Genomic DNA, 25,611 nt, shown 5'->3' on the forward strand with positions numbered 1-25,611 from the left:
CCTGAAGAAACATACGGTGGACCCCAGTGACCTGAAGAACTTCCGCCCCATCTCGCTCCTCCCCTTCCCTGCCAAAGTCATCGAGAAGACCGTCAACAAGCAACTGACCAATTTCCTTGAAGACAACAACCTACTCGACCCCTCCCAGTCCGGATTCCGAGCCAACCACCGCACAGAAACCGCCCTCATCGCAGTCACAGACGACATCAGAACTCTGATGGACAACGGAGAAACAGTCGCCCTCATCCTCCTCGACCTCTCGGCTGCCTTCGACACCGTCTACCACTGAACCCTAATATCCCACCTCCGCTCCACCGGTATCCAAGGACAGGCCCTGGACTGGATCACTTCTTTCCTCTCTAACCGCTCCCAAAGAGTCTACCTCCCTCCGTTCCGCTCAGACCCCAGTGAGATCATCTCCGGCGTCCCACAAAGCTCCTCGCTTAGCCCGACTCTCTTCAATGTCTACATGAGCCCTCTCGCCGACATCGTACGCAAACACAACATCAATATCACCTCCTACGCCGCCGACACTCAGCTGATACTTTCCCACACCAAGGACCCCACCAGCGCCAAGACCAACCTGCAAGATGGAATGAAAGACGTCGCAGAATGGATGAAACTCAGCCGTCTGAAACTAAACTCAGACAAAACGGAAGTCCTCATCCTCGGAAACACCCCGTCCGCCTGGAACAATTCTTGGTGGCCCACGGCCCTTGGCACCGCACCAACCCCCTCAGACCACACACGCAACCTCGGATTCAACCTGGACCCACTTCTCACCATGACCAAACAAGTCAACGCCGTATCATCTTCCTGCTTCCTCACTCTCCGCATGCTCCGAAAGATCTTCCGCTGGATCCCCGCCGACACCAGAAAAACTGTGACGACGCCCTCGTCACAAGCCGCCTGGACTACGGAAACACCCTATACGCAGGAACCACCGCTAAACTCCAGAAACGTCTTCAGCGAATACAAAACGCCTCCGCCCGCCTCATCCTCGACATACCCCGCAACAGCCACATCTCCGCCCACCTGAGACACCTGCACTGGCTTTCCATCAACAAAAGGATCACCTTCCGGCTCCTCACCTACGCACACAAAGCCCTCCACAACAAGGGACCTGAATACCTCAACCGTCGCCTCAGTTTCTACACACCCACTCGTCAACTTCGCTCCGCCAACCTCGCACTCGCCGGCATCCCTCGCATCCGCCGCACTACGGCAGGTGGGAAATCCTTCTCCTACCTGGCGGCCAAGACATGGAACTCCCTCCCCGCCAACCTCAGGACCACCCTGCATTCCGGAGGCAGCTCAAAACCTGGCTCTTCGAGCAGCAGTAACCCCCCTCCCCTAGCGCCTTGAGACCCTCACTGGTAAGTAGCGCGCTTTATAAATGTTTTTTGATTTGATTTGATTTGATTTGATAGGGAAATGACCAATTGCCGCCCACCTGCTGGCCTGAATTCTTCCGTAACAACCTTGTAAGCCTTAAGGCATCAAACAACACAGAGTTTAGGTTGATGAGGAAACACTGGGTAGGATGCAAACCTGGAATGACATTTCGTAACTTCTGGAAGTATGAAAGGTCACACCCTTGAGTGTGAAAACCTAACATGAAAAATCTAGCGCTCTAACATCAGACACTCTATGGCAAGACACCAAGCACTGTAACATTGTCAGCTTACCAGACAACTGTTTCCTAGAGAGGTATTTATTTCACTGCCAACTCTGGAACAAACAAACCACTTTATTAACTTCCTATTAGGAAGAATACCTTGGCTCCGGAGGATCAGAGAGTCGAATACCCCTCATCAGCTTCCTCACAAAGGGGTGGTCCCCAGCTGGAACACCCTCAATGGGTACATGACCCACCAAAAGAGCGGATCAAAAGGTATTTACCGACCTGTAAACCATTCCCTCCCAAAACTAGCAAACAGAAGTAGTTCAAAATAGATCCCTTAGATGTTTGGAATGCCAGTCAGCTATCTCTTTGGACTTCCCCTGCAGATCCTCTGCCGTCACTGAAATATTTCGCTTAAGGCAATTGTCCCAGAATTGCTTTGCCATCTCCGCCAGTGACCTGGACTGAGGGCATCCCAACCGGTTCATGCAATGAATTTCCAACAAGTTGTCCATCTTCAATAGCGGACTCCAAAGGACCCTGCCAACTACTCCAGACAATTTATGTTAAGTGACCTTTCGTCAGATAACCACTTCCCTCCTGTGGAAACACCTCCACAACTGGCTCCCCAGAGGCTGACGTCTGACTCAATCACCAAATAGGGACTGGATCCGAATATGGCCCTGCTATTTCAGGCACCCATGTGGTCCAGCCACCAATTCATTTCCTCCCGGACTTCTTCGGTGTGTTGGATTTGAGTGGCATAGAAATTACCTTCCTGCAAATGATGAGCTTTCAGACGCTGCAAAGCTCTGTAGTGCAGAGGGCCTGGAAATATCGTCTGGATCGATGAGGTGAGCAGGCCTGTCAACTTGGCCAAATTCCTGAGGGAAGTGTGAGAGTGAGCCACCATCTTCCACAATTCGTGTCGAATCTTCATCATTTTCTTTGCCGGAAGTCTCAGGGTGGAAGACTATGACAAACCCGAGAAAGGTAGTCTTTTGTTGCGGGCTGAGGAGAGACGTCCTCTCATTGATAACGAAGCCCAGAGTCTCTCTAACAAGTCCGCCACCATCTGAAGATGTTGTATCAGAGTACGAGGTCACTGGTCCATAAGAATCATGCAAAGACCTTCGCCCCAAGATACTCCACTACGGGTCGGATGACCTTGGTGAAGCACAAAGTAGCAGAGGACAGACCAAAAGGAAGTGTTTGAAACGCGAAGACTTGGTGATTCCAAACTAATTGGAGAAACCTGAGATGTGGTGGAAAAAATACAGAATGGTAAGGTAAGCATCCTTTAGATCCACCAAACCATCCAGTCCCCAGGACAGAGAAGGTCTCTCAGAAGATGGATACTTTTCATCTTGAAGAGGCAGTAAAGCAGCCACCCATTGAAATCCCTGAGATTGACCACAGGGCGCTGATTTCTATCCCTCTTCTCTACCAGGAACAGAATGCTGACAAAACCGTGTGGATGAAGAGTAGAAAAAGTGATAGCCCCTTTGTTGAGGAGCTCCGAAACCTCCTGATCGATCAGGAAAAAGTCAAGGGCCGCGGGACACAAACCTGCACCCATGTCCCCACAAACTCCAAGTCATAACCCTGGTCTGTCTGGAGAACCCAAGCATTGGATGTCAATCCCTTCCAGTTGTCCTGAAAACTGGCCCACCGACCTCCCACCTTGAAGCTCGGAAGAACAGAGAGTCCTCACCTTGGGCAGATCCCTGGGCACGACCTTGTCTCCCACCTCTGCCACCCAGGCACGTGGGAACCGCTGAGAGGGGTAGAAACCTCAAAAACGGGCCGGATCTTGCCACTGGGTTTGACAGGAGTCTTGGCCTTTTTGGGAGGACCCGAATGAAAAACGGGTACCCCCCCACCATGTCTGGCCCCTCCCCCAAAAAATGTTATGAACAAATCTTCTTAATAGAAGTGTGCGTTTTATCAAATGATGTAAATGTCTGGACAAATGCTCCTAATTCTTTTATGAAGGGGTCCCAAACAAATCTCCTTTCACCATGGGCCCCGCCTCAGAAGATGTCAGGTCGCCCAGTTTTGGGTCCACTTTAATCAAAAGAGACTTTCTTCTTTCAGCATTCTCAAAGAGAATGACGGCACGTTAGGCCTAGCTCAACAGAACCTCAGGTTAAATGAAGGACCCCGAAAGCTTGGCCTTCCCAGCCATATCCAAAATCTTCGTAAGGGGTCCAGTGAAATCTAGAAGTTTATTTTGGCAAGACCGCCAAGAGCGGTCGCTTCCCTTCCTGGGATCTCAAATGAATTTAACCAAGAATGTATTCACACGCTCATCTATCGCCGGAGACTGAGCCACCTTGCCTTCAAGGGCTGGGCAGGAACACTTTGCCTGAAGGTGGGTGCAGACATCCTTGCTCAATGTTTTTCTCAAGCGACCTGCGACATAGGCTCGAAAGGAGACCACATAGAAAAACAAGGATGAATCGGGTCGTCCGGATCAAGCATGTCTGCCACCAGACTGTCATGTGAGGCTTGAGATGCTTCCACAGTAGATGGGCGCCAAGGGCGAGAAGGGCAGGGTTCACCGTCTGAGTCACCCGGAGAATCATCCCCATCCCGAGAAGGGGACATGGAGAACAGAACTACGGGATGCGGTTCCTGCAGCCTAGGCTGAGATTGAAGGACAGTCCGTTTAAGGCACTCAAAAGCATCCTTACAAACACTTTGCTTTGTGGGGTGCTTAGTTGCTGGACATGCGGAGTGTGATTGATCAGGGCCTGAGCCAATCTATCCACTTTGTTCTCCAAAGGAGCGAGAACCATGGAAAGAGCGTGTTGGAAGAACACATCCACCTCCTCGCAGAAGTTGGCATCCAGATGTAAAAAGGTGGAGGCTTCCTTCTCAGAAAAGGTAACCTCTGTATCTTCCATGGCAGCGAAGCACTCTGGACATCTAGCCTAGATTACTTAGAGGTAATACTCTAATTAGGGACCCACACACCCCAAACAATCCACGGGGTATAAAGATAGTAGCCTGAGCAGGTCCCCGCAGTGTTGTGAGTTGCACAATGGGGCAGAAAGCGAGCAACTCAGGAGCGCACCACCAGACAGCGTGAGCAACTGTACCAATGTTTATATGTATTATGTTATGCCCAGAGTAAAAGAGTGGACTCTAGGCTGGTGAGTTGCCTTGAAGGAGGGCCCTGGGGGTTAATTATTTACAGATCCGACCCCACGACAGGCGTGGCGGTCACCGCTTGTACAAAGATAGCAAAATATCGCCGGAAGAGCCAATAAAATGAATACAGACCCCTGTGGGGAGTCACACGCTCCAGGCTATTGTGAGATGCAACAGGCCAAGGTTCTGCGACACGCCAGGAATGCTGACAGAGCGCCCTGCGTGCACGGAAGCGAAGGAATGTCTCGTTTGAGAATGCACTCAGTCGGCCAGCTGTAAACGCCACACCGCTGTGACGCATGTCCGACGGCAGTGTAAGGAGAATTAAACCGATTCTCCCAGGGTCAGCTGGAACCAATAGTGAGAAAACAATATAGATTAGACACAATGGACAGCAAAACAACAATTATGAAGCAAGGGAACTTAACTTTGGGGCTGCAGCAGCGAAAAAAGAGAGGGAACAGAGAGACAGTTGAAGGACTATAATGCAGACTGTGGATGATTGGTTACTGTTGTTGTTCTGTGGTTATTGTTGTTGTTCTGCTTTCCCTAAGCCTTATGGGAAAGGTAGTGGTTCTTTAAAATGGTTGCTGTTATACATAAAGGTGAAGAAAGAAAGCTTAATCCGTGCCTCCTGTCCTGACATAGAATTCTAGCCTGAGTAGAAAGTGTGGGTGATGGAGCCAATAGAGCCCAGAGCCCTCTGAAACTGTTGACTGGGCCTTATGAGATAGTTGAGAGGAGGGGAGGCCACCTACTATGTGGATCTCAAGACCCCCAAACACCCCTAGGGGTCCTCCATATCAACCGTCTCAAGCCATACTTTGAGAGGTCTGAGATCACCATGCTGTTGGTGATAGCTGATGGGGTGGAAGAGGAGTGGAAACCTCTACCTGACCTCCTATCATCAAAAAAGAAATATGGGTCAGTGGAGTTTGTCAACCTCTCCCCAGCCCTAAACACAGAACAGCTGAGGGACTATCACCATTCGTGGGGCAGTTTGCCTCTCTGTTTTCCCTCACTCCTGGGTTTACACATTTGTGTACCCATGACATTGATACAGGAGACATCTCCCTGTCAAAAACAAAATATACAGGCTGTCAGATGAAGTAAGGACCAGCATCAGGGAGGAAGTATCTAAGACGTTGGCGTAAAGGGTGATAAAGCACTCCAGTAGCTCCTGGTCTAGCCCGGTGGTGCTGGTTCAAGCAGCTGCCATATAAGCTACTGCCCCAGAACTCCAGTTCTTTGTACACTAGAGGGGGCTCAACTCAGTCACTGTGACTGATGCTCACCCCATCCCCAGAGTGGATGAGCTCATGATAAGTTAGAGTCTGCCAAGTACCAGAGTACCTTTGACTTAACCAGATTGCCCTAACTGAAGGGCTAAAGAGAGGTCAGACTTTTCTACTCCAGAGAGGCACTTCCAGTTTAATGTGGTGCCCTTTGGACTTACAGAGGTTGGTGAACCAGGTTTTGGATGGTATGGAGGCCTTCAGTGCTGATCACCTGGATGACATAACTGTCTTGAATAGCAGCTGGAAGGACTACTACTTTCACCTGCAGAAAATGCTTCAGGCCCTGCAGAAAGCATGCCTGGCTATCAAAACCAGTAAGTGCCAGATAGGGCAGGGGTCTTTGGTGTACTTAGCACGGGGCGAGTGTAGGGTGAAGCCCCTCTATGCCAAAATAGAGCTCATTCTGGCCCGGGAGCCCCCAAAACCTTAAGGGTAAGGACCTTCCTGGGCCTCACAGGAGGTTTGTCAAGGAGTATGGCACCATTGTTGCCCCCTTGACTGAGCTGACTTCAAGAAGCAGCCCAAAAAGGTGATCTGGACCGTGGCTTGCCAGAAAGTCATTGACTCCCTAAAACAGGCCATGTACACAGCCCCTGTACTCAAGACCCCTGACTTTTCCAATTAATTCATTGCACAAACAGATTTCTCAGAGTATGACATAGGGCTAGTTCTTTCACAGCTTAATGATGAGGGCCTAGACTAAGCTGTGTATTTCATCTCTAGGAAGTGACCTCCCCAGTGAACAGAAGTGGAGTGCTATCAAGAGAGAAGCCTTTGCTGTGCTCTGGGTTCTGAAGAAGCTGAGCCCATACTTGTTTGAACCTACTTCAGGATTCAGACAGACCCCAGGCCCCTCCGGTGCTAATGCAAGTCAGGAATGAGAATCCAAAATTGTTGAGGTGTTCCATCTTCCTACAGGGAATGGACTTTATGGTGGCGCACAGATTTGGGTCAAACTACCCCAATGCTGATGGTTTCTCTAGGTTCTTCCACCTTAGTGATGAGAACTCCCTTTAGGTTGTGTAGTTCTCCCCACTTTCGGCTGAGGGTGGCACTTTTTAGACCTGTTAGTCTTAGAGTGGTCGTCCTCCAATTATTTTGCCTACTTACCTTCCATTTTTGCTGGATTTGTCCTTTTGTGCCCTTAGGACTCTGCACTTTACGACTGCTAACCAGTGTGAAAGTGCTTCTGCTCAGTCCCCAAAATGGGGTTTGATTGGCATATGCCTAATTGGCATATTTAATGTACTTGTAAGTTCATTGTGGAGTGGTATACCATATACCCCGGGTCTGTAAATGTAATGCTACCAGTGGGCCTGAAGCATTTGTTGTGCTGCCCATTAATAAGTATAGTAACCCTGCAGCGATAAAGAGGAGGTTCAATATCATTTCTTCAGCCATACAAGACATTAACTCAAATCCTCCAAGCAAGCATGGCAATCTTACAACTACCATATTCAGTGTACCGTTCTCTCATACTCTTTGCCTGCCATTTATGGCATTTCCATGCTTCTCTACCTGCCCTGCCCCCTTCTTGTGGGCATTTTCACCTCTTCCACCTCTGAAGTACATTCTCATCTGCCCCTTTCAACTGCTTATACGTGACCACGTTGAGTTACAAACCTATCTGCTGCTACACTCCAGTTTTCAAGATTTTTTCTACCTCACCATGCCTTTTTGCAGGCTGTGTGCACGTGCTTTGTGTGTTGTATGTGTCCGCAAGTGTATTAGATTCATGCGTGCACGCCTGTAGGGAGATGTGCATATGTGCTGCGTCTGTGGTGTACGAGTACGTGCTGCCTGTGTGTTTCCACGTGTTGCCTGTGTGATTGTTCACTGTGCTGCACGCACACATTTGAATAGTAGTGTCGGTCTGTGCACGCACTATATGTAGGAAAGCCAACCCTGTCGCTTTCATTATGTAACTGAACGTTTCTCATATTTTTGTTTCTCCAGCCTGACGAATTATACTTTGAGGAAGGTGACATTATTTACATTTCAGATATGGTGAGTTTATATTAATGTATTTTAAGCAGTCATTGATAACGCTGTTTGTATTTTACGCTTCACTAATTTAAAATCTCCCCTTCTGCTCCTAGAGTGATTCAAATTGGTGGAAAGGTACTTGCAAAGGGCGGACAGGACTAATCCCCAGCAACTACGGTACATTTTTGCAGTCTGTGAGAGTAAGAGTGACTGGAACTAATTGAAGCACGTTTAATGAGGGCAGTGTTTATCAACGGCGTAATTTCCGTTTTGGGAGAGTAAATCCGTATTTGCTTGATTAGCTCAAAATTTGCAAGCACAGTGACCTATACTGGTATGTGATACTGAAAGCCTGGGAAAATACGAAGCATTAAGATTTTACTTAAATACTTGGAGAATGTTCTCATTACATACTGCTTCTGGAAAAAGTGCTTCATTTCCCGCTGTGCATCCTGGTTTACCACCGCCTTTTGGCAGGGACATTTGATAGCATGTTCATTGCTCATCTGTGCTGCTTTCGTCAGTTTGTTGTGGAGGAGTTAAAACTATTGACTTGATTTTCGATGGGATTTGATGAAATGTAATTTCCACAATTTAGTTAGAACTGACCAGTGATTTTTGGAAAGTTGCAATATTTGCCACTTTCTTGTTTTACAAACCTCTTGCAAAGCCCTCAGAAGTTAGAGGTGTCAGCTGTTGCAGTTTGCCCCAGGTCTGCACTTTTCGGTTCCCCAGTTTGATGCAAAATGTATTTATATGTTTGTCACAAAGGCAGGCTTTAGATTATCTGTGCCTGGTAACTGCGCCCTCGGCTACGTGGCCTTCATTATTTGCTGGAGCTGCTTTCAAATGTTTCCAGAGACATTGACATTTTTTTTTTAATTTGTATTTATTTATTTTTTTTTTTAGATCTGGCGTTAGTCATGACCTTTTGATTTTACTAAAATGCTGTGTATAATATACTTACGGAAAAGAGACTTTCAGCCATCTCATTCGTCCATTGGTCTGTTCCTCCCATTCACAATTTACTTCCACCCACTACAGCATACAGCATGTGGCAGTTGGTCCACCTACTTCAGCCACTTGCTATCTTCACTTTTAGTGACTGCGTTTATCCCTTTCACAAGGAGCACATCCGTACACAGGGTAGTTACCTTCAGTTCCAGTAGTTTTGTTTGTATTGTATAATTTCCTTAGTGTTACATTTGTTTGTAGAGCCTGATGTGATAGCAGGATACTGTCTCCCAGATGAGAGTACAGAGCACATTCCAGCTTCATTAGTTACTCATCGCTGGCCAATGCTGTTGTATATTACTTCTAAAGATCTCTCTTTCTTTATCTGACTGCTGCTTTTTCATAGAATATCAGGGGCTCACATAAACTATGAATATAAGCTCATGAGGGTGTTCCTTCCTACTTTCTTTTGTACTTTTCCCTTATTTGCGTATTTCCTCCTTTCTTGCCTCTTTCCATCTCTTTTCTTTCTTTCTTGCCTTCCTCTTTCTTTATTGCATTCACGATCCGGGAGATATGATCAACGGATGGCCAATCCCCCCAGATAAGTATCCTGCAGTTAATTGTAATTCTCCTGGCTACAAGTGCCTTTTTGCCAGTGGTGCTAACAAAGGGGTCAGTGGTCAACTCTAACAAAGCCAGATTCAGGTTCTTTGTGAGCGTGCAGCTGTGCACACACTCCACACAACTATGCAGGTAAGCTTCGTAAATGTGGAATAGCCATTGGACGAAGGTCATCCTTCTTTTTATCTCACATCACAATGCACAGCCAGACATAGCATGTTGACATGTTCTGTAATAGCAAGGGAATAAGGAGGGGAAATGACTAATGGGAGTATGTCCTCTTTATCATGATAATGCAACAGTGAATAACCCTACTTGGTTGTCATAAATTAAAATACATGCCTGAGGTGTGTTAGTCCAGTTATATTGAAGGATGAAGGACCTCACCCACCTAGTGGTGGCATGCTTCGTCATAGGTTCGCTCCTCTGGCCAGCCGGAGATTGTCTTCCCCCCCAAACGGCACCTGAAGCTCGCATGGTAAACATCCTGGTTTCATACACCTTATCTGAAGAATGTTCAGTGTTAGTGGATTATAAGGAAAATCACCTGACTATGGATTGTGTTACTTTCTTTATTTCTAGCAATTCTACTCTTAAGAGTGGCACTCGCAGAGAGGGGTATGATGCTGGAGAGTACATTCACACTTTTGCCATGAGGGTATCATTTAGGCACAAACAGGGTGACACCCCCTTTACCAGGTGGCATTAACCTCCCCCCAACTCCTGCAGTTTTTATTTAGCCACTGAGGCCAAAATCAGGTTGCAAATTATATTCTAAGGCTGGGGCAGAACAAATGTATGGGACTGGTGAGTCTCCTTAAGAAAATAAGAAGAGCACAGTGGCCAAAGCGATTGTGTTTTCATAGTATGATCACTAAAACACTTTCTTTGCCTGGGTACATAAAAGGATTTGGGGTTGAATGATTAAAGACACAAAATTCTGCTTCCAGGAGGGAGGGGGTAATTCTGTTTGCCAAAGCCTAGGAATTGGGACCTTATTGAACCAACTTTTAAGAAATCTTACTGTGTCCTCATTTCAGAGTATTTGTGAGGTATGACTACTGTCATTTTTTAAAAATTCATCTTTATTGAAGATTTGTCAAGCCATTCAAAATACAGTCATCAGGGTTGCAAGCATCAACAGGTGGAAGTTGACAGGCTCATACAGTAAGTGTCTCAATAGGCAAGATTAATTGCAAAGTACCAGTACTTACATGGTGCTGTGTGTGGAGGACAAGCTATAGGGGATTGAGACAGTATTGTAACCTATAGTAATCAATAAATACTTTGTCCTTTCCACCGTGTACTGGTGCAAAAAAGTAAACCTGAAAGATGGCACTCTTCTCCCTGTTTTCTACCTCCCATATGGGACCCCGTACCAGTCACAGGAATGAGTGGGAGGGTCTGGGTTAAAAGTTGGGTTTGAGACACTCACAGCTCTGACATAATGGAGCAACCGTATGGTTAGAAACAGCTTGGATTTATTTAGGGTGCCATCCTCCTTAACAGGCTTTATGAAGGCATCGAACAAAGCATCCAGTAGCCTCCGGAGATTCCTTTTTTCTTTCCTGAGGAGAGTGTACCCTCTTCCCAGGCCCATTCTATGGCCTCGTCTCACCAGGGGGCCAAAAGGGGGGTGGAGTGGGGGTTTCCAGTGCATGGAGATGACTTGCTTAGCCAGCATAAACAAGAGGTCTATAAATCTAGTTATAACTTTTTTATAGGCCTCGGGAGGAGGCCAGGCAGGCAGCTCAGCTAGTCCTTACCTATGGAATGCTCCATTATGGTATATACGTCCACAATTGCCTTGGACCAAAACTATTGTAATGATGAACAGGACCAAAACATATAGAGAATATCAGCTGGAACTACATGGCACTGGGCCCAAGCGTCCAGCTATGACTACAGTTCTGTGGGCTTTGGTCCCTCAGAAGGGTTATGATCATTAGATTTGCAGATTTAGATCTTCTATTTTGAAGACAAATTTAAGGTCTAGCTGAAATATTCTTACAAGGGAGATTAAAAAGGAATGACAGTTCAGTTTTATTGTTGTCCTAACGCTTTAATAATAATTACTGAAATCTAAACAAATAGGCAAAAGACTTCTATTTTATGTTCGCTGTCCCCTTTAATGTGGGGAAGTTTGGTCTTCATACTCCATTTTTGATTTAACGTGAAATGAATCTTTGATCATTAATTTAAATATGGACCCATTTAAATCGAAAGACAAATCATTGTTCACCTCTGGAAGGGCAAGGACTGCTCCTCTGGCACATATATTTGTGACCTATTGGATGGGTGGATTTATGCTCACCTTCCAACTAATGCCCGGATTCATAAATTAGTCCACATGTTTCAGGCAATCAAGAGATGTTGATTTATTTTGGTGGTACCCAAGTGCCATTAGAATTTGTTTTTTAAAATCCCCTATCACTTCTACAAGATGCTGATTTTCTACTAACAAAGGGGGTACAATCCTCCTTCAGCTGTGTGGTGGAGGCTAGTGTTTCCAACTGCCTTCTATACATTTGGATAAGTAGTTGCTCACAGTACCATTTATGGTCATCTGAATCTGTGGCAGGGTAACCTGATGGCTATTGTGGAGGCCACAAAGCATTTTACCTATAGGCAATGTAGAAGCAATAAAATCTGGTTTAGCCATTGTGAACTTCTGAGTTTTAGACCATGTCCAGTTAATGTCACCCTTAACTAAATAAGCAATGTAGGTGGAGTTGTGCACAGAATATTTCCTTTGGAACTTATTGCTTCTTATCACCCAAGCACTATTATATATATGTCACACCTCTGCCTGTAGTGTCCCACGTGGAAGTGGCAAGAAGATTCTGCAGTGGGCAAAGGACTAAGGAAATTGCAGTGCGATGCTTGTAAAAAAGAGAACAACTATTTCCTTACTAACTAATATAAAGGCTATATATGATGCTGATGTCACTTCCAGGCACTAGAGTGAAGCAGCAATAGTCCGACCTTCACTATATGCTTACCTGTATACTCATGTCAAGGAAGACAATGCTCCCTAGTAGAAATATCTTAACAACGTGTAAAACCAAATGTCAATTTTAACAAAGGATAAACAAAAAGGTTGAAAGAGCCAAAGCGGCGCAGTGAGTATACGTGTGAATACATGTGCTTGGTGTTTTTTTTAAGTGATAAACACGTAATCAAAAGTGAACTGCTACTGAATTGGTGGCGGGTTAAACCTTACAAAAGCACCTGTCTTGGACTACCATAAATATTAAAACTCTGTGAACTATATTGTCGCCCAATATCTATGGCTATACCTGTGCACAAATCATGGCACCTGCCACCACAGGGGCAATCCTGAAAGGATTACATACAAAAAGATATGGATAGTGCACCACAGCGCAAAGTCAGTAAAGTCCAGTAACACAACGTTGTCTTTTAAAAATCTTCATTTTTTATTATTGCTTTTTCTTGACCAAACGAGCAATCAGCCAACACGTTTCGTCCTACACAAAAGGACTTCTTCAGGGCCCATAACATAAGGGATCAGCCATGTCTGTCCCCTCTGCACTATCTTATAATGAGTCCAAACTTCCACTAGACAAAAGTATGTTCTCTCTCCAAAAAGAACATTAATCATCAGAGTTATTTTGACATTTTTACATTATATGCACTCTGTTCTGCTTTGTACTGTTTTTTTTTTTTTGTAACACACATATTCATTCTGGGACTTGTAGTTTTATTTTTATAACATGACAGACGCTGGAAAACAGCCCTTGGAGTAGTATTCGTAAAGTTGTCCAACACCCTAGTTCGATGCGTGATTTGCTCATTTAAATTATGTTTCAGCTTTGCATTCTGGGACTTGTAGTTTTACAGTGTGATACAAGCTGCAAATGCAAAGCAGAAACCTGACTAGATGAACTGCACATATTTGAGTCTGTGAAACTTGAGCTGTGTGCACGTGTATTTATAAAACTAACATCAAGGAGAGCGTACATTTGATTATGCTGTACAACGGTCAATATTCTATAACTAATGTTTCACTTCAAGACTGACTGAGGATCATTAATATCATGTGAGGTGGCTCTCATCAAGCGTGTGAAAAATCATGGGTGACTTCCCGGACTGCAGTAAAGGGACAGTGATCCAGTAAGCACGCATTCTTAGGAGTACAATTATTTTTTCATTCCTCCGCGGGCAATGTCGCCTGTGCCAACTGCCAAGTAAATATGTTTTGCACCTGGAAGTAGTTTGTGTTTTAAGGGCCTAGTTTAAAAAACAAAAACATTCCAATAGGCCTGCTACCCCTTTAGTTATATGCAGTGCCACTGGAATTACGTGGCAGAAAGGACCAAAATATGAAGCACAGTTGACTAATTATTGTTGCAAAAAAACTCAATTTATGCATTGACAACGACAATAGCTCCAACTTTAAGTAAATGCGAGACCTATTGCATTGCAAATGCTTGTTTTTGGATTCCACCCGTCACTTTTTGTACCGACTCACAGCTGCCTCGAGTTTTCATTTTGGAGAAGCTGCCCCTGCACATAGTCCCTCTCTGAATATGACTTCTCTTTCTTCAGGCCATCCCCGGATCTTCTGCATGTCTCAGACTATTCTTCTGGATTTATGACTAAGTGCACTTTCAGTAAAATAACTTCCCTTTTTCTCAGGCTTCCCCTACCGTTTTGATTCCTGATGACAATCCATCCATCCTTTTTTGGGATCGAAACTTGGGATCAGCTACTAATTAACATGCACCCTAATTCACCTCGCATTTGCTTATCTAGTGAGCCGTGCACTTTGCAAAGTGTTTGAATAGGCAGTGATTAGCACAACACTGAACCGAATATAATGGCAAACAAACATATCAACTGCAAGTGGTACAATGTTGCAAATTTGAGAAGGTCAATTCTTAATGTGTCGTCTTGTTGGTTAGGAATGAAACTTCGAACACAGCTTCTAGAACAGTTTGTTTTTGATATAGTGCTTCTGCAGACTAATACTTTTAGGGGACTAAGGGCCTGATTCTAACTTTGGAGGACGGTGTTAAACCGTCCCAAAAGTGGCGGATATACCACCTACCGTATTACGAGTTCCATAGGATATAATGGACTCGTAATACGGTAGGTGGTATATCCGCCACTTTTGGGACGGTTTAACACCGTCCTCCAAAGTTAGAATCAGGCCCTATATGTCCGTGTAAAGAAGCTATAACAGAACCATATCAAATTAGTTCCATTGAGGTGAACAAAGAAAACTCTTCAGAATTCATTAGGTGGCTAGGTGAAATCCAGGACACTAACATGGTGTGCGTTTTCCATTTCCCCCGTTTCTTGGCGTCATCTTTCAGTAAGATTGGGCCTAAAGTAGACTACTAGTGCTGCTACGTGGTTAGCTATGGGTTTATTCTTTAAGTATGGATACATCTGGCTGTCAAAGGTGCTACCTTGCCTCAAGCAAATCAACTCGTTTCACTTTAGATAATTGGTATCCTTATATTGCGGCCTGTCCGTTGCTCATCAGCCAGCCCCAGTCTTTTCAGAATATACAACGTGGACATTCACTTTAGCAAGACCGATTTGGTACGTGTGATGTGTGTTTTCCGTGTTAGAGTACAAGTGAAACACAGAGAACATGCAGTGGAAAATAAGTCTCAGCGGCACACATGCGGGGGAAGTTTGTGGAGAAAGCTGAAAAGCTGAGACGTTATATATAGGAACAGTTGCCTTTGCATAAAGTTCTTTGAAGAGCCTTGCAGTCCCAAGCTAGAAATCGCTGCCAATGTGATGTAAGCAGCTCAGTCGCTGTTTATTCATTGCTGCACAATGTCTCTTTTGATATTTTTCATGCAGTTGCACACTGTGGATTGTGTGTTGTGACAAATATGTGCAGTAACTTAAACAGTGGCAACAATTTCCTCTCGTTTGGCACGCAGTATGTCTACAACGAAGGTTAGGCAGTTGAGAAGGTACTTTTTTGTTCAGCTTTTGATTTATTAGACTGAAATTCGTGTTAACAAAGTTTTGTAGCCCTTCACATCGTTTTTTCTGAGTTTATTTATCATTGATTTATGTGGCTGATTTAATGTTAAATGTTTTAAGCTCCGCTAAGAGAGACACCTTCATTGGGTGGCACACAGCTTTCCACGTGCACCCACTTTTTCTTTTGTTCATGAGGCTTAATAAATCAAGCATTGGCAAAGTCAGTAGGTCTCTCCTTTTCAATGACCCTACCTAACCATTTGGCTTTGCCAGTTTTTTTTGCCAAATCTTTTGACCATCGGCATAAAGAAAAACTAAGGCCCATGTCTTATATCGAACAGCATTGTCAAAAACAATCCGCTGTAGTGTGATGACTTATACTTTTATTCTACTACTCCAGGATGTTTGTCGACAATCTTGGAGCAATGAATTAAAACCATATGCACAGAATCACTTTAAAGAAAAAAGAGAAGCCTCGTAGTAAGTTAATGTTGCCAAGACCTCCAAATAAGGAAAAACATGTTTTTCTATAAATATCACAACACTGAGGGGTAGGGGTGGGGCAACATGGAAAGCAGAGTGAGATCTGTTGGAGGAAGGAACACACAAAGGAGAGAGCAGAAAAATGCTTGAACTCTCATGGAGTGATGAAATAAAAAGACAAAAAAGTAGTTCACTGAATGTAAGCAGTAGGTGAATACAAGTCATCAGTCAAAGTGATAGTAAATAAGCTATGCTAGATGGAGGAACAATTACACGACGAGGAAGGAACGCCACTGAATAAGAAGCAAGCAAATGAGGCTAGCAAGAAAGCAAATAGGGGTAAGCAATGGACTGACTCAAATCCCACTAAAAGTATTGCCTGGCGCAAGTCCTGCTATATGCCATTGAATAAGAAGCAAGCAAATGGGACAGAAAAGAAAACCACCCAGTGGTAACCAATATGTCTAATCCAAATCCCACTGTAAATATTGGTTTTATCTGCAATAGGACTTTGACTACCGGCAGCTAAAAGATGTCTGTAGTAGAGAGCTAAAAATAGGAACAAATGTATAAATAAATGTATGCTTCCCTCACATTTTTTAGTCGCCCACTTGTAAGTGAGGGGAGTTTGATGCGGTTACCATTTGATGACTGTATGCATTCCGGAAGCCTTAACTTTTATCATCTCCCTTAACTACTCGTCATTATTTTACTCATTGTTGTTTGTTGTCCATGCTTCTACTACTTTTGTTTATGTATAGTCATATATTTGGGCTTAGGAGTAGTGTTTCTTATATAATGCTTTAGATCACTAAACATCAAACACTCAGCTGTTATGTTCTTTGTAGCATTTGGTGATGGTGTTGTTACATTGGTTGGGGCTGCCACCCAATTTCACTGTTGGCATTAGCCACTTACACTACTACTGCTACTGACTGCCTGCATGGAAACCACTGCCCTTCCTGCTGGCTATTTGTTTGGGGTGGGGAAATCCATGCTGTGTTTCTAAGGGGTTATTGAATTTATTACTTGGCTGAAGCACCAATGAAAAGACCCAGCAGTCCTAGGCTGGAAGAAATGTGCAAGCAGAGCGTTCTATCAGTAGAGTGTTTGCCAACCCATAAAATGGGCAAAGCATTCACAGTTACTATGGGCAACCTGAGCCACCGTTAACTCAAGGTGCCCCATGTTGAATAAATGCTGCTCGTCTGTGATGATTTATAATGAAAGCAAACCTGAAATTGATTCACGCATTTCCACCTATCACTTTTTGTTCTAAGTTGGTCTCATGAACTGTATGCCTAAAAGATAGACTCCAAGCTTGCTGTGCCACAGGGCTTAAATAGCATCTTACTGATGAGGCCTGACAAGGCCGTAACCAGTATAGATTTGTTCCATTTTAGATGAGTTGTGACTTAACAGTTTGGACTGGATAGTACCATTTGGGGTTGGACCCAAACTGATTTGCCTTTAAGAGGACTGACAGTCTAAACTCTGTGAAATGCAATGTGGTCCTGTGTAATTGCCAATGGGTGAGAATTATTCTAGCATTCCATCACTTCTTGTACTGGCTAAACAAATGTACAAGTATCAGAATACAAAGAAAAAACAAGTCTGGGTGAAACACTTGCACATAAAATGGTTCCAGATGAAGACAGTATATTGTGTACGACTGGATTACATTTCTTGGCACCATTTGGTCGAATCAGTTGATCCAAAGAGATGAGCTTAGCCAATGGGTCATATAAATATAACATTTTTCTCTGGAAGCAGGATTAATTGATTACATATGCAAGTGTACATGCCTTGGCTGCTTGCCTGAGGTAGGACAACTTTGAGCATGGTTTAGTGCCTTGAGACATCATTGTGTGGCAATCCCTTCTGTGCACTCTACACCATGAATTAAACTTCTTCTCACGTCTTAGCCTAAAGCTCTCATCTAATCTAGTATGACTGCTTATGCACCCCTTTGTCAGGACTCTCCACCTTGCACTATCCCCAACCTTTGCTCCTGCAATTTCCATTGGATTTCCCCTCCTTCTGCACTCTTACAAGTGTTGATGTCCTACCCATGCCCTCCCCAGTATGGAGTTTGCATCCTCTTGTGCTCCTGGTCTGAATACCAGGGTATTGCCTTCCTGCCCATAGGCAGGAGAAGTCCCAAATTCTTCTGATCAGGTTATAATGACATGCTCCGAGGGACCTCCACCCCTCTTCTCAGCCTCTCTTTTTACCACCCTTGCTCTATTTGTGTTCCCCAGCTCTTTGGTGGTCCTCTTCCTGCCTTTGCTATGGAAAGGTTGCCTCCTCTTAAGGAATGATGTGCAGTCGGGTGCTCTGTCTATAGCAGAGTGATGTGTACACTGCGTGATTTCTCTGTACAGGATACCTATTGGCAAATTTGCAGTGCTTAAATTCTGTAAAAGAATCAGGATCTCCGTTTAAAGAAAGAGGCCCAGAAATTCGATCTAAAGAGGGTTGATATGTGGATAATGTATCTATTTGTATAGTACAGAGTGCTATGTGCACAGCATACTCACCAGCAGATCAGCTGTGTTTAAACTGTCCATGTCTAGTGGGGTTATGTGTACAAAGTTGCTAACCTACATTTGAGTGATGTCTACATAGGTTGTCACCTGTCAGAACTTGCATATACAGAGTGTACATATAGATATGAGTGTGGTGAATACAACGCAGATATTCTCTGTATAGTCTGTCTGCAGGTTGGGGAGGTAGACAAAATATGTAATTAAAGAGATCATTCTGAGTTATTAGATTTTCAAATTTCTGTTTTTTGCCAGCCTTTTAAAGAATGTGATGTGTTACGTCAAATAAATGCAAGTAAAATGCATGATTTAGGCAAAGTTTAGGTTTCCAGGGCATTGTGGGTAAGAAAACGTTGTGTGATTCTTGCAAAGCATAGCACTGTGAACGTCCCTCAGTTTGTAGTTTTCAGAAATTTCTAGGTTTGTTAGGTTTTCCCATGTGGCGGCTGACCCTAGTCCAACAAGTACAGGCATTCACATGGCTGGTTGGCCAATTTTGGGATTCAGCCCCTCTCTGTTAGCCCATCTGGAAAAATAGCACTCATAAATATCTTAATTTATCTCTCTTACCATAGGGATGGGGATGCATTAGTCCCGGAGCAGCAGAAAGTCTGCTGAGACTTAAGAGGTGGGCCATCATGTCACAATGGGCCAGACCCCATCACAATATTTTATAAATATTATTCTGGGTATCCACTGGACTTCCTCACCCTTCCCTTCCCCATGGGGCAAATTGAGGCAAACCCCCTTTCTGCCCTTGCGAAGACAGCAAGACATGTTTTCCATATTTGGGATGGGGTATGGCCCAGTACAAGGGTTGGATGCTTGCTCCCCTTTGCTTTGTCATATGTAAAATCCCAGGAGTCTAGGCATTCAGTGGGTTTTGTATAGGGTGGCAAACTTCCCACTCAGTACAAACCATCTGTCTGTCGCAGGGGGGGGCATAGAGACTCTGTTGCCCTTTCTGGAATGGTGTATAATTGGGGGCAGGGTAAGGCGCCCCATCATTGTTTTTTTTTTTTTTTGCTTTGGTGCCACGTTGAGATCCCTTTTTCTGTAGTGGGCTTTCTGCCCAAAGGCACCCATACTGGAGTGGGGGCATGGCCTGATGCCTGGGTGAGGTGCCCCCACCCCCTGTTTTTTGAAGGGCTCTTTTTCCTCCGATGTCTAGTGGCCTTTCTGTCTGTTGGAGCAGATGTTTGGTAATCACTCCAAATCCACCCAGGGGGCAGAAAGAGTGATGGCTGCCTCAAGTTTCCATTTGCGAGAAAGACTAATGGCAGCCTCGTGTTTTCATTTGGGAGAAGCGGTCCCTGCTCATCGTTCCCCTCAGAATGTGGCTCCTCTTTCTTCAGGCCAACTCCACATCTCCTGCATGTCACAGACTATTCCTCTGGATTTATAACTGATTCCATAAGTTCACTTTCTTTAAAATAATCTCCTTTTGTCTCAGGTCCACCCAACTGTTTTGAGTCCTGATGTTGATCCCACCATTTTTCTGGGATCGAAACTTGAGATCGAAACGCTGTTGACTACAAATTAACATGAACCCTAATTAATTGTGCATTTGCTTATCTTGCGGGCCATGCGCTTTGCAAAGTGTTTGAATAGGCAATGAATGAGTAACACAACACTGTACCGAACATAATGGCAAACAAAAATATAAACTGCAAGTGGTACAATGTTGCACATTTCAGAAGGTCAATTCTTAAGGTATCGTCTTGTTGACTAGGAATGAAACTTTTAACACAGCTTCTAAGACAGTTTGTACTTGATAGAGTGCTTTTGCACACTACTAAACTTATTGGGTCATATGTCATCAAGTGCCCCAGCATTTTTGTCTAAAGAAGCTATAATATAGTACCTTATAAAATTGGTTCTATTTAGGTCAACACGGACAACTCTTCAGAATTCATTAGTTTGCTATTGAAATCCAGGACTCCAACATGGTGTCCCTCATAACAGGGGCTCATCTGGCAACATTGCTTGCATGTTTCATTTCCCCTGTGCTTTGGTGTCTTCTTTCAGTTAGACTGGGTCCAAGGTAGACTACTAGTTCAGCTATGTGGTTAGCTATGGGTGTATTCTTGAAGGAGGGATACATCTGACTGTCCCAGGTGGGCATAAAGACTCAGTTGCCCCTTCTGGAGTGGGTTATGATTGGTGGCAGGGTAAGACACCCCAACTTTTATTTTCTTTAATGCTGTATTGAAATTCCTGTTGTGTATTGGGCTTTCTGCCTAAAATCAGAAAGACTGATGCACCGTTCTGGGGTGGGGGCTTTGCCTGATGCCTGGGTGAGGTGGGCCCTTGAAGGGCTATTTTCCCCTGGTTTCTAGTGGCCTTTCTGTCCACTGGGGCAGATTTTGGGCAATCAGTCCTAATCCACCGCAGGGGGCAGAAAGACTGATGGTTCCGTTCTGGGTTGGGGGTTAGGCAAGATGCATGGGTGAGCTACCCCATCTCTTTTTTAAGGGTGTGGTGTTTGTCTCTTTGTGTCAAGTGGGCTTTCGGTCCCCTGCGGACAGATTTTGGTTAAACACCCCAAACCACCCCCAGAGGAGACCGGGAAGACACATTTACTTGTTTTGTTGTGGGGCACATCAAGATGCCTAGATGAGCTACCCAATCTGCCCACCTTTTTTTGGGGGGTGGGGGGGGGCAATTTTTCCAGGTGTCTAGTGGTCTTTCTGTCCCCACAGGAGCAGACTGAGGGACAGATACTGTTGTGCCCATGGTGGTGGCAAAGAGCAGCGAAATGGGTAACAGCCCCTTCCACACCTTTTTTTTTTTCCCCCCTTGGGGCATAATGTCTAGTGAGCTTTCTGTCCCACGGGGGCAGATTGTGGGTGAACATCTGCAATCTGCCTCAGGGTAGAGAAAGACTGTTCCAAATGTTTTTGGATTAAGAGCAAGACACCATGCCTGGATGAGTTACCTCACTAGTTTTTGTGGTCTATTAGTGGCATTGCTGTCCTCTGGGGACAGATTTTGTGTAAACACTCCTTATCCATCCCAAGGGGGCAAAATGACTGATGGTCCTATTCTAGCAGAGAGTGATTGGGACATGCCTGTGTGAGCCATCTCAGAGCCCCCCCCCCCTTGTTGGGCCTATTTTTCCCTGGTGTCTAATGATTGGGAGATTCTGGATAAACACTGCCAACCTGCCCCCTGAGGGGGGTGTCGTGTTAGGTCTGAAAGACAGCTTTATTCATTTTGGAGTATGAGTATGACTCGATGCCTGAGTGAACTTCTTCCACTTTTTGTGGTGGGGACTATTTTTACCCTGGTGTATAGTGGGCTTTCCACCCCTGAGGAAAGTTAGGGGTTAGTCTCCAAAATTGGCCCCAGGGAAACAAAGGCTGTTTTGCACACTTGGATGGTAGGAATTTAGTGCCCTTTTGTTTTCCTTCCTAAATCAAATCTCCGGTGTCAGATGGGCTTTCTGCCCCACATCAGAGGCAGATTGGAAGTAAAGACATCCTGTCATCCCAAAGCCTGGATGGGTTTCCCCCACCTCTTTTTATCATTAAAAAAATAACTCCTTGGGGTCTATTTGGCTTTCTGCCACACCCCTCCCATTTCTGTTTGGGCAAATTGGGGGTAAAAACCTCCAATTTGTTCCCTAGGGAGGGGCATGGTGGAGACGGAAAGGCCATGTTTGAAACAGATGAGGGGTGTGGTCTGTGCAGCCCCCCCACCAAATTTCATTATAAATAATGGCTTCCTGGGGATCTAGTAGGCTTTCTGCCACTCCTCAGGGGGTGGCTGATTGGAGGCAATTACCTTTTTGCCCCCAGGGGGGCAGAAGCACTTTTTTGCACCAGAGGTAGCACTGGTCCATTGCCGGGGAAGGTGTTCGGAGGGTGCTCCCACCTTCAAAAAATAATCCCTGTTGTCTACTGGGTGGATCCCTGCTGGGGGATCGCCCTCCTGTTGCAATCTCCAAGTCAGGATCCACCAGGGAGCACCTAGACCACTTTACAACAATATCTCCCCCAAGTAAATTGGTGCTGGGGGACTGAGATGCCCCCAAGCATCAATAAAATGAAATGAGTCTATAGGCTCATTTATTTTATTTTCACTCTCATTGCAATGTCCTTAGCACTTTAGAAGCAGTGTTAAAACCATGCCCCCCAAGTCCTTAGCACTGAAGCGACTAAAATAATAAATTACTTCTTTAACTGGCCTGTCATATGTGGTTAACATTGTAGGCAGTTAATCCTTTCAGAATATACTTAAATTATTCAAGTCTTTGTATTTTTATAGTATTTTGTAGCCCCAGTTGGTGCAGGCAGCGAAGAAAAGAAGTCTGCTAGGAAACACTGACTAGTGCAATAAGGTTGGCAGTGGCTTGCAGAAAAAACAATTTTAGTCACTATCACTTGAATGCAGTCAGATGGTCAGGAACTGGTTGGATCCATGTAGTTTGAAGACTCAGCAGTATAAAAGGGCTATGGAATTCACAGGTCTTTGTTCGTCACTACATACTTTGAATAAGGCTCTAGAAGCAAGTAATGATAACAGTTGGCCCAGCAAATAAAGCTAAGGCATTAAAATTGTGTGCATGTAAGGAGCAGACCAGTTTGTATGCTATGCTGCTGGTGATGCAGTAAATCTTAAAGGAAGTGCAAGAAATGAAAGCAACACAGGAAGTCAGTGCTAGAATTCTGAACTCACAAATTGTAAAAATAGATCAAATATTTGAACAACTTTCAAGAAAATTTATTGAATTAGAGCAGAGAGTGTGAGTTCCAATCAAGCGGGATCACAGTTACCAAAGAACTGGCTCTTTTCAAGTACAAGCAATAAGACCTGGTGTATCGTTCTTGGTGCTCCAATGTGCATTTTGTGTTGGGGGGATGGGGCTGAATACTGCATCAAGTGTTATGGAAATGTGGAAGACCTAATTAATACATTTGTGTTGTCAGACTTTTCTGGAGATCTTACAATGACCCTGGTGCATTGGATTCATTTTCAGAACTAAGATAGTCAAATTTCCCTAGACCTTTATTGTTCAAATTTGCAGAGCAAATAATCAATGAAAATATTATTTTTAATGCTACTTCAGCTATGTTTTACAATGTGAACAATGGGTTTGATTTCTGAATCTACTGAGATGTGACAGCTGAGACAGCAGAAATGCGCAGTGATCTGAAGTCCTTAATTCCAGTTTTTTAACCCACTGCCACTCAGGCCTCAGTTCCAGCATGCCCAATGTAAAGTGCTGGTGATTTAAAAAAATTCAGATTTGAGTTTGGTGCAACATTTTTGCAAAATGCAAGGGCCATCAAACCATAAAGCATACTTATGGTTGTTTAATTAAATTAGCAATGTAATGGGTAAAGCAACATAACCTTTGCACATGTATGTGGGTGTTCTGTCTTTTCTGTTTAGGATAGAGACTTGCTAAGGTTCTTCTCTGTGGCCCCAGCAGGAAGTTGTCTGTAGAATGTTGAGAACCTGAAGTGGGCAAGACCATCGGAGGTATGGTTAAAATCGAGTGGGTTTTCAGGGAAAGGAAGGGGCATAGAGGACAGTTTATGTGGGCAAGTTGTTCAGAAAGAACAATGAAAAGCAAACATCGGAGTGACAGCCAGCATAAAAGAATACTCTGATTAGGATATATTTTGATACCGTTTATTGTTGACCTATGTCTTTTTCTGAAAATGATATGTGTATGCTTCAACACAAACTGAACAATATCCGTAATCACAAAGCAGTAGAGGCATGGCTGTTGGTGCATTAGCCCTCTGTAGTGTTTTTACAGGACACGTTTCATTAAATTGTAATTGATTAGTGTTCAGGTTTGGCAAGGTATTCCATTTTCCTTCTTAAATTTGTAGCCAGAAGAAGTGTTGCCATTCTTTTCAAAACATTTGCAACCTGTAGTTTAGTCTCCAAATCGACCAAGGGGGATGCTGAATTGTTTTATTAATCAGAAATGGTATTCTTTGGACAATTTCTGTGGTGTTGTAGAAGATAACCCTAGCTCATTAAATAAGCTTATCCATGTGTTAATGTCAGTGACAGGAGATTTTATCTTAGGAGGCAATTTTAAATGTTTTCAGAACTCGGGACTTGATCCTTGGGACTTAAAATGGATGTTTGTGATGGACTCTCCTAACCACAGATCACACACGTTTAGAATATGCCCAAGGGCCAGAATGGATTCGTAAATGTTCTCCGCGGTTCTCCTGCATGCCGCAAGTGGTGCCATGTGGCTCTGTGTTGACTTAGCCCTAAAATTGACTAAATGTAGACACCACCCCTTGCTGGCATCAGTTCTGTCTTTCCACGCCTTTGTATAGGGATCCAAAACTCTGCTCCCATTTTGTGGGTTTTTTATGATTTTTTCAAACCTATCTAGTGTGCAAGCAGAGTATGTCCCCACCAACTACCACGCCACAACAGTTTGTAGCAGATGTCTGCAACATACCCACAGTTCGTGCCTTTAGTATCTGGGGTTCGGGCACAACTCCAATTTGTGTGAGGAGTGTGTCCTCATGCACTGGAAGACAATCAGGGACTGAGAAGCAAAATTGTACATCGGCAAACATCAAAAGAAGTCTTGGATCTAACGTAAGCCCTGCTCCAGGTCGAGGGTATGAACTCACTTGCACTGTTGACGTCAGTCCCAAGATAGATCTTGTTCACAGTTGAGATCATCAGTTAAGTTGAAGTCCAAGTTGAAAAGAGGCAATGTAAGAATACCAAGCGGGACTCAACCCCACCCCAAGCTCTATATCCAAAGAGAATCTGCAAGGGCATCAAGGTGCCTATCCATCTTATCACCTGATTCCCGCTTGAGGATTTGGTCCAGATGCACTGAGTTCCCTGGGCCATCAGCGACACCGCAACAAGTTGAGGATTTTAAAGAGGGCATGTTGTGTATTTTTCGCACTACTTAGGCTCCCTCTGGCATCCTTTCAGGCCCCAAATATCCACATTAACCACCAGTCGGTTTAAT

General features: G+C 44.4%; 1 protein-coding gene across 1 annotated transcript in view; it reads left to right on the forward strand.

Moving 5' to 3' along the window:
- Positions 1-25,611, forward strand: part of OSTF1 (osteoclast stimulating factor 1) — a 235,363-nt gene that overhangs the window by 132,366 nt on the left and 77,386 nt on the right. The window contains exons 3-4 of the mRNA XM_069229196.1: positions 8,035-8,085; positions 8,178-8,241. Of these exons, the coding sequence (XP_069085297.1) occupies positions 8,035-8,085; positions 8,178-8,241 (115 nt within the window). The remainder of the gene's footprint in view (positions 1-8,034; positions 8,086-8,177; positions 8,242-25,611) is intronic.

Source organism: Pleurodeles waltl, chromosome 1_1 (genome assembly GCF_031143425.1).
Source record: "Pleurodeles waltl isolate 20211129_DDA chromosome 1_1, aPleWal1.hap1.20221129, whole genome shotgun sequence".
NCBI classification, from domain to species: Eukaryota; Metazoa; Chordata; class Amphibia; order Caudata; family Salamandridae; genus Pleurodeles; species Pleurodeles waltl.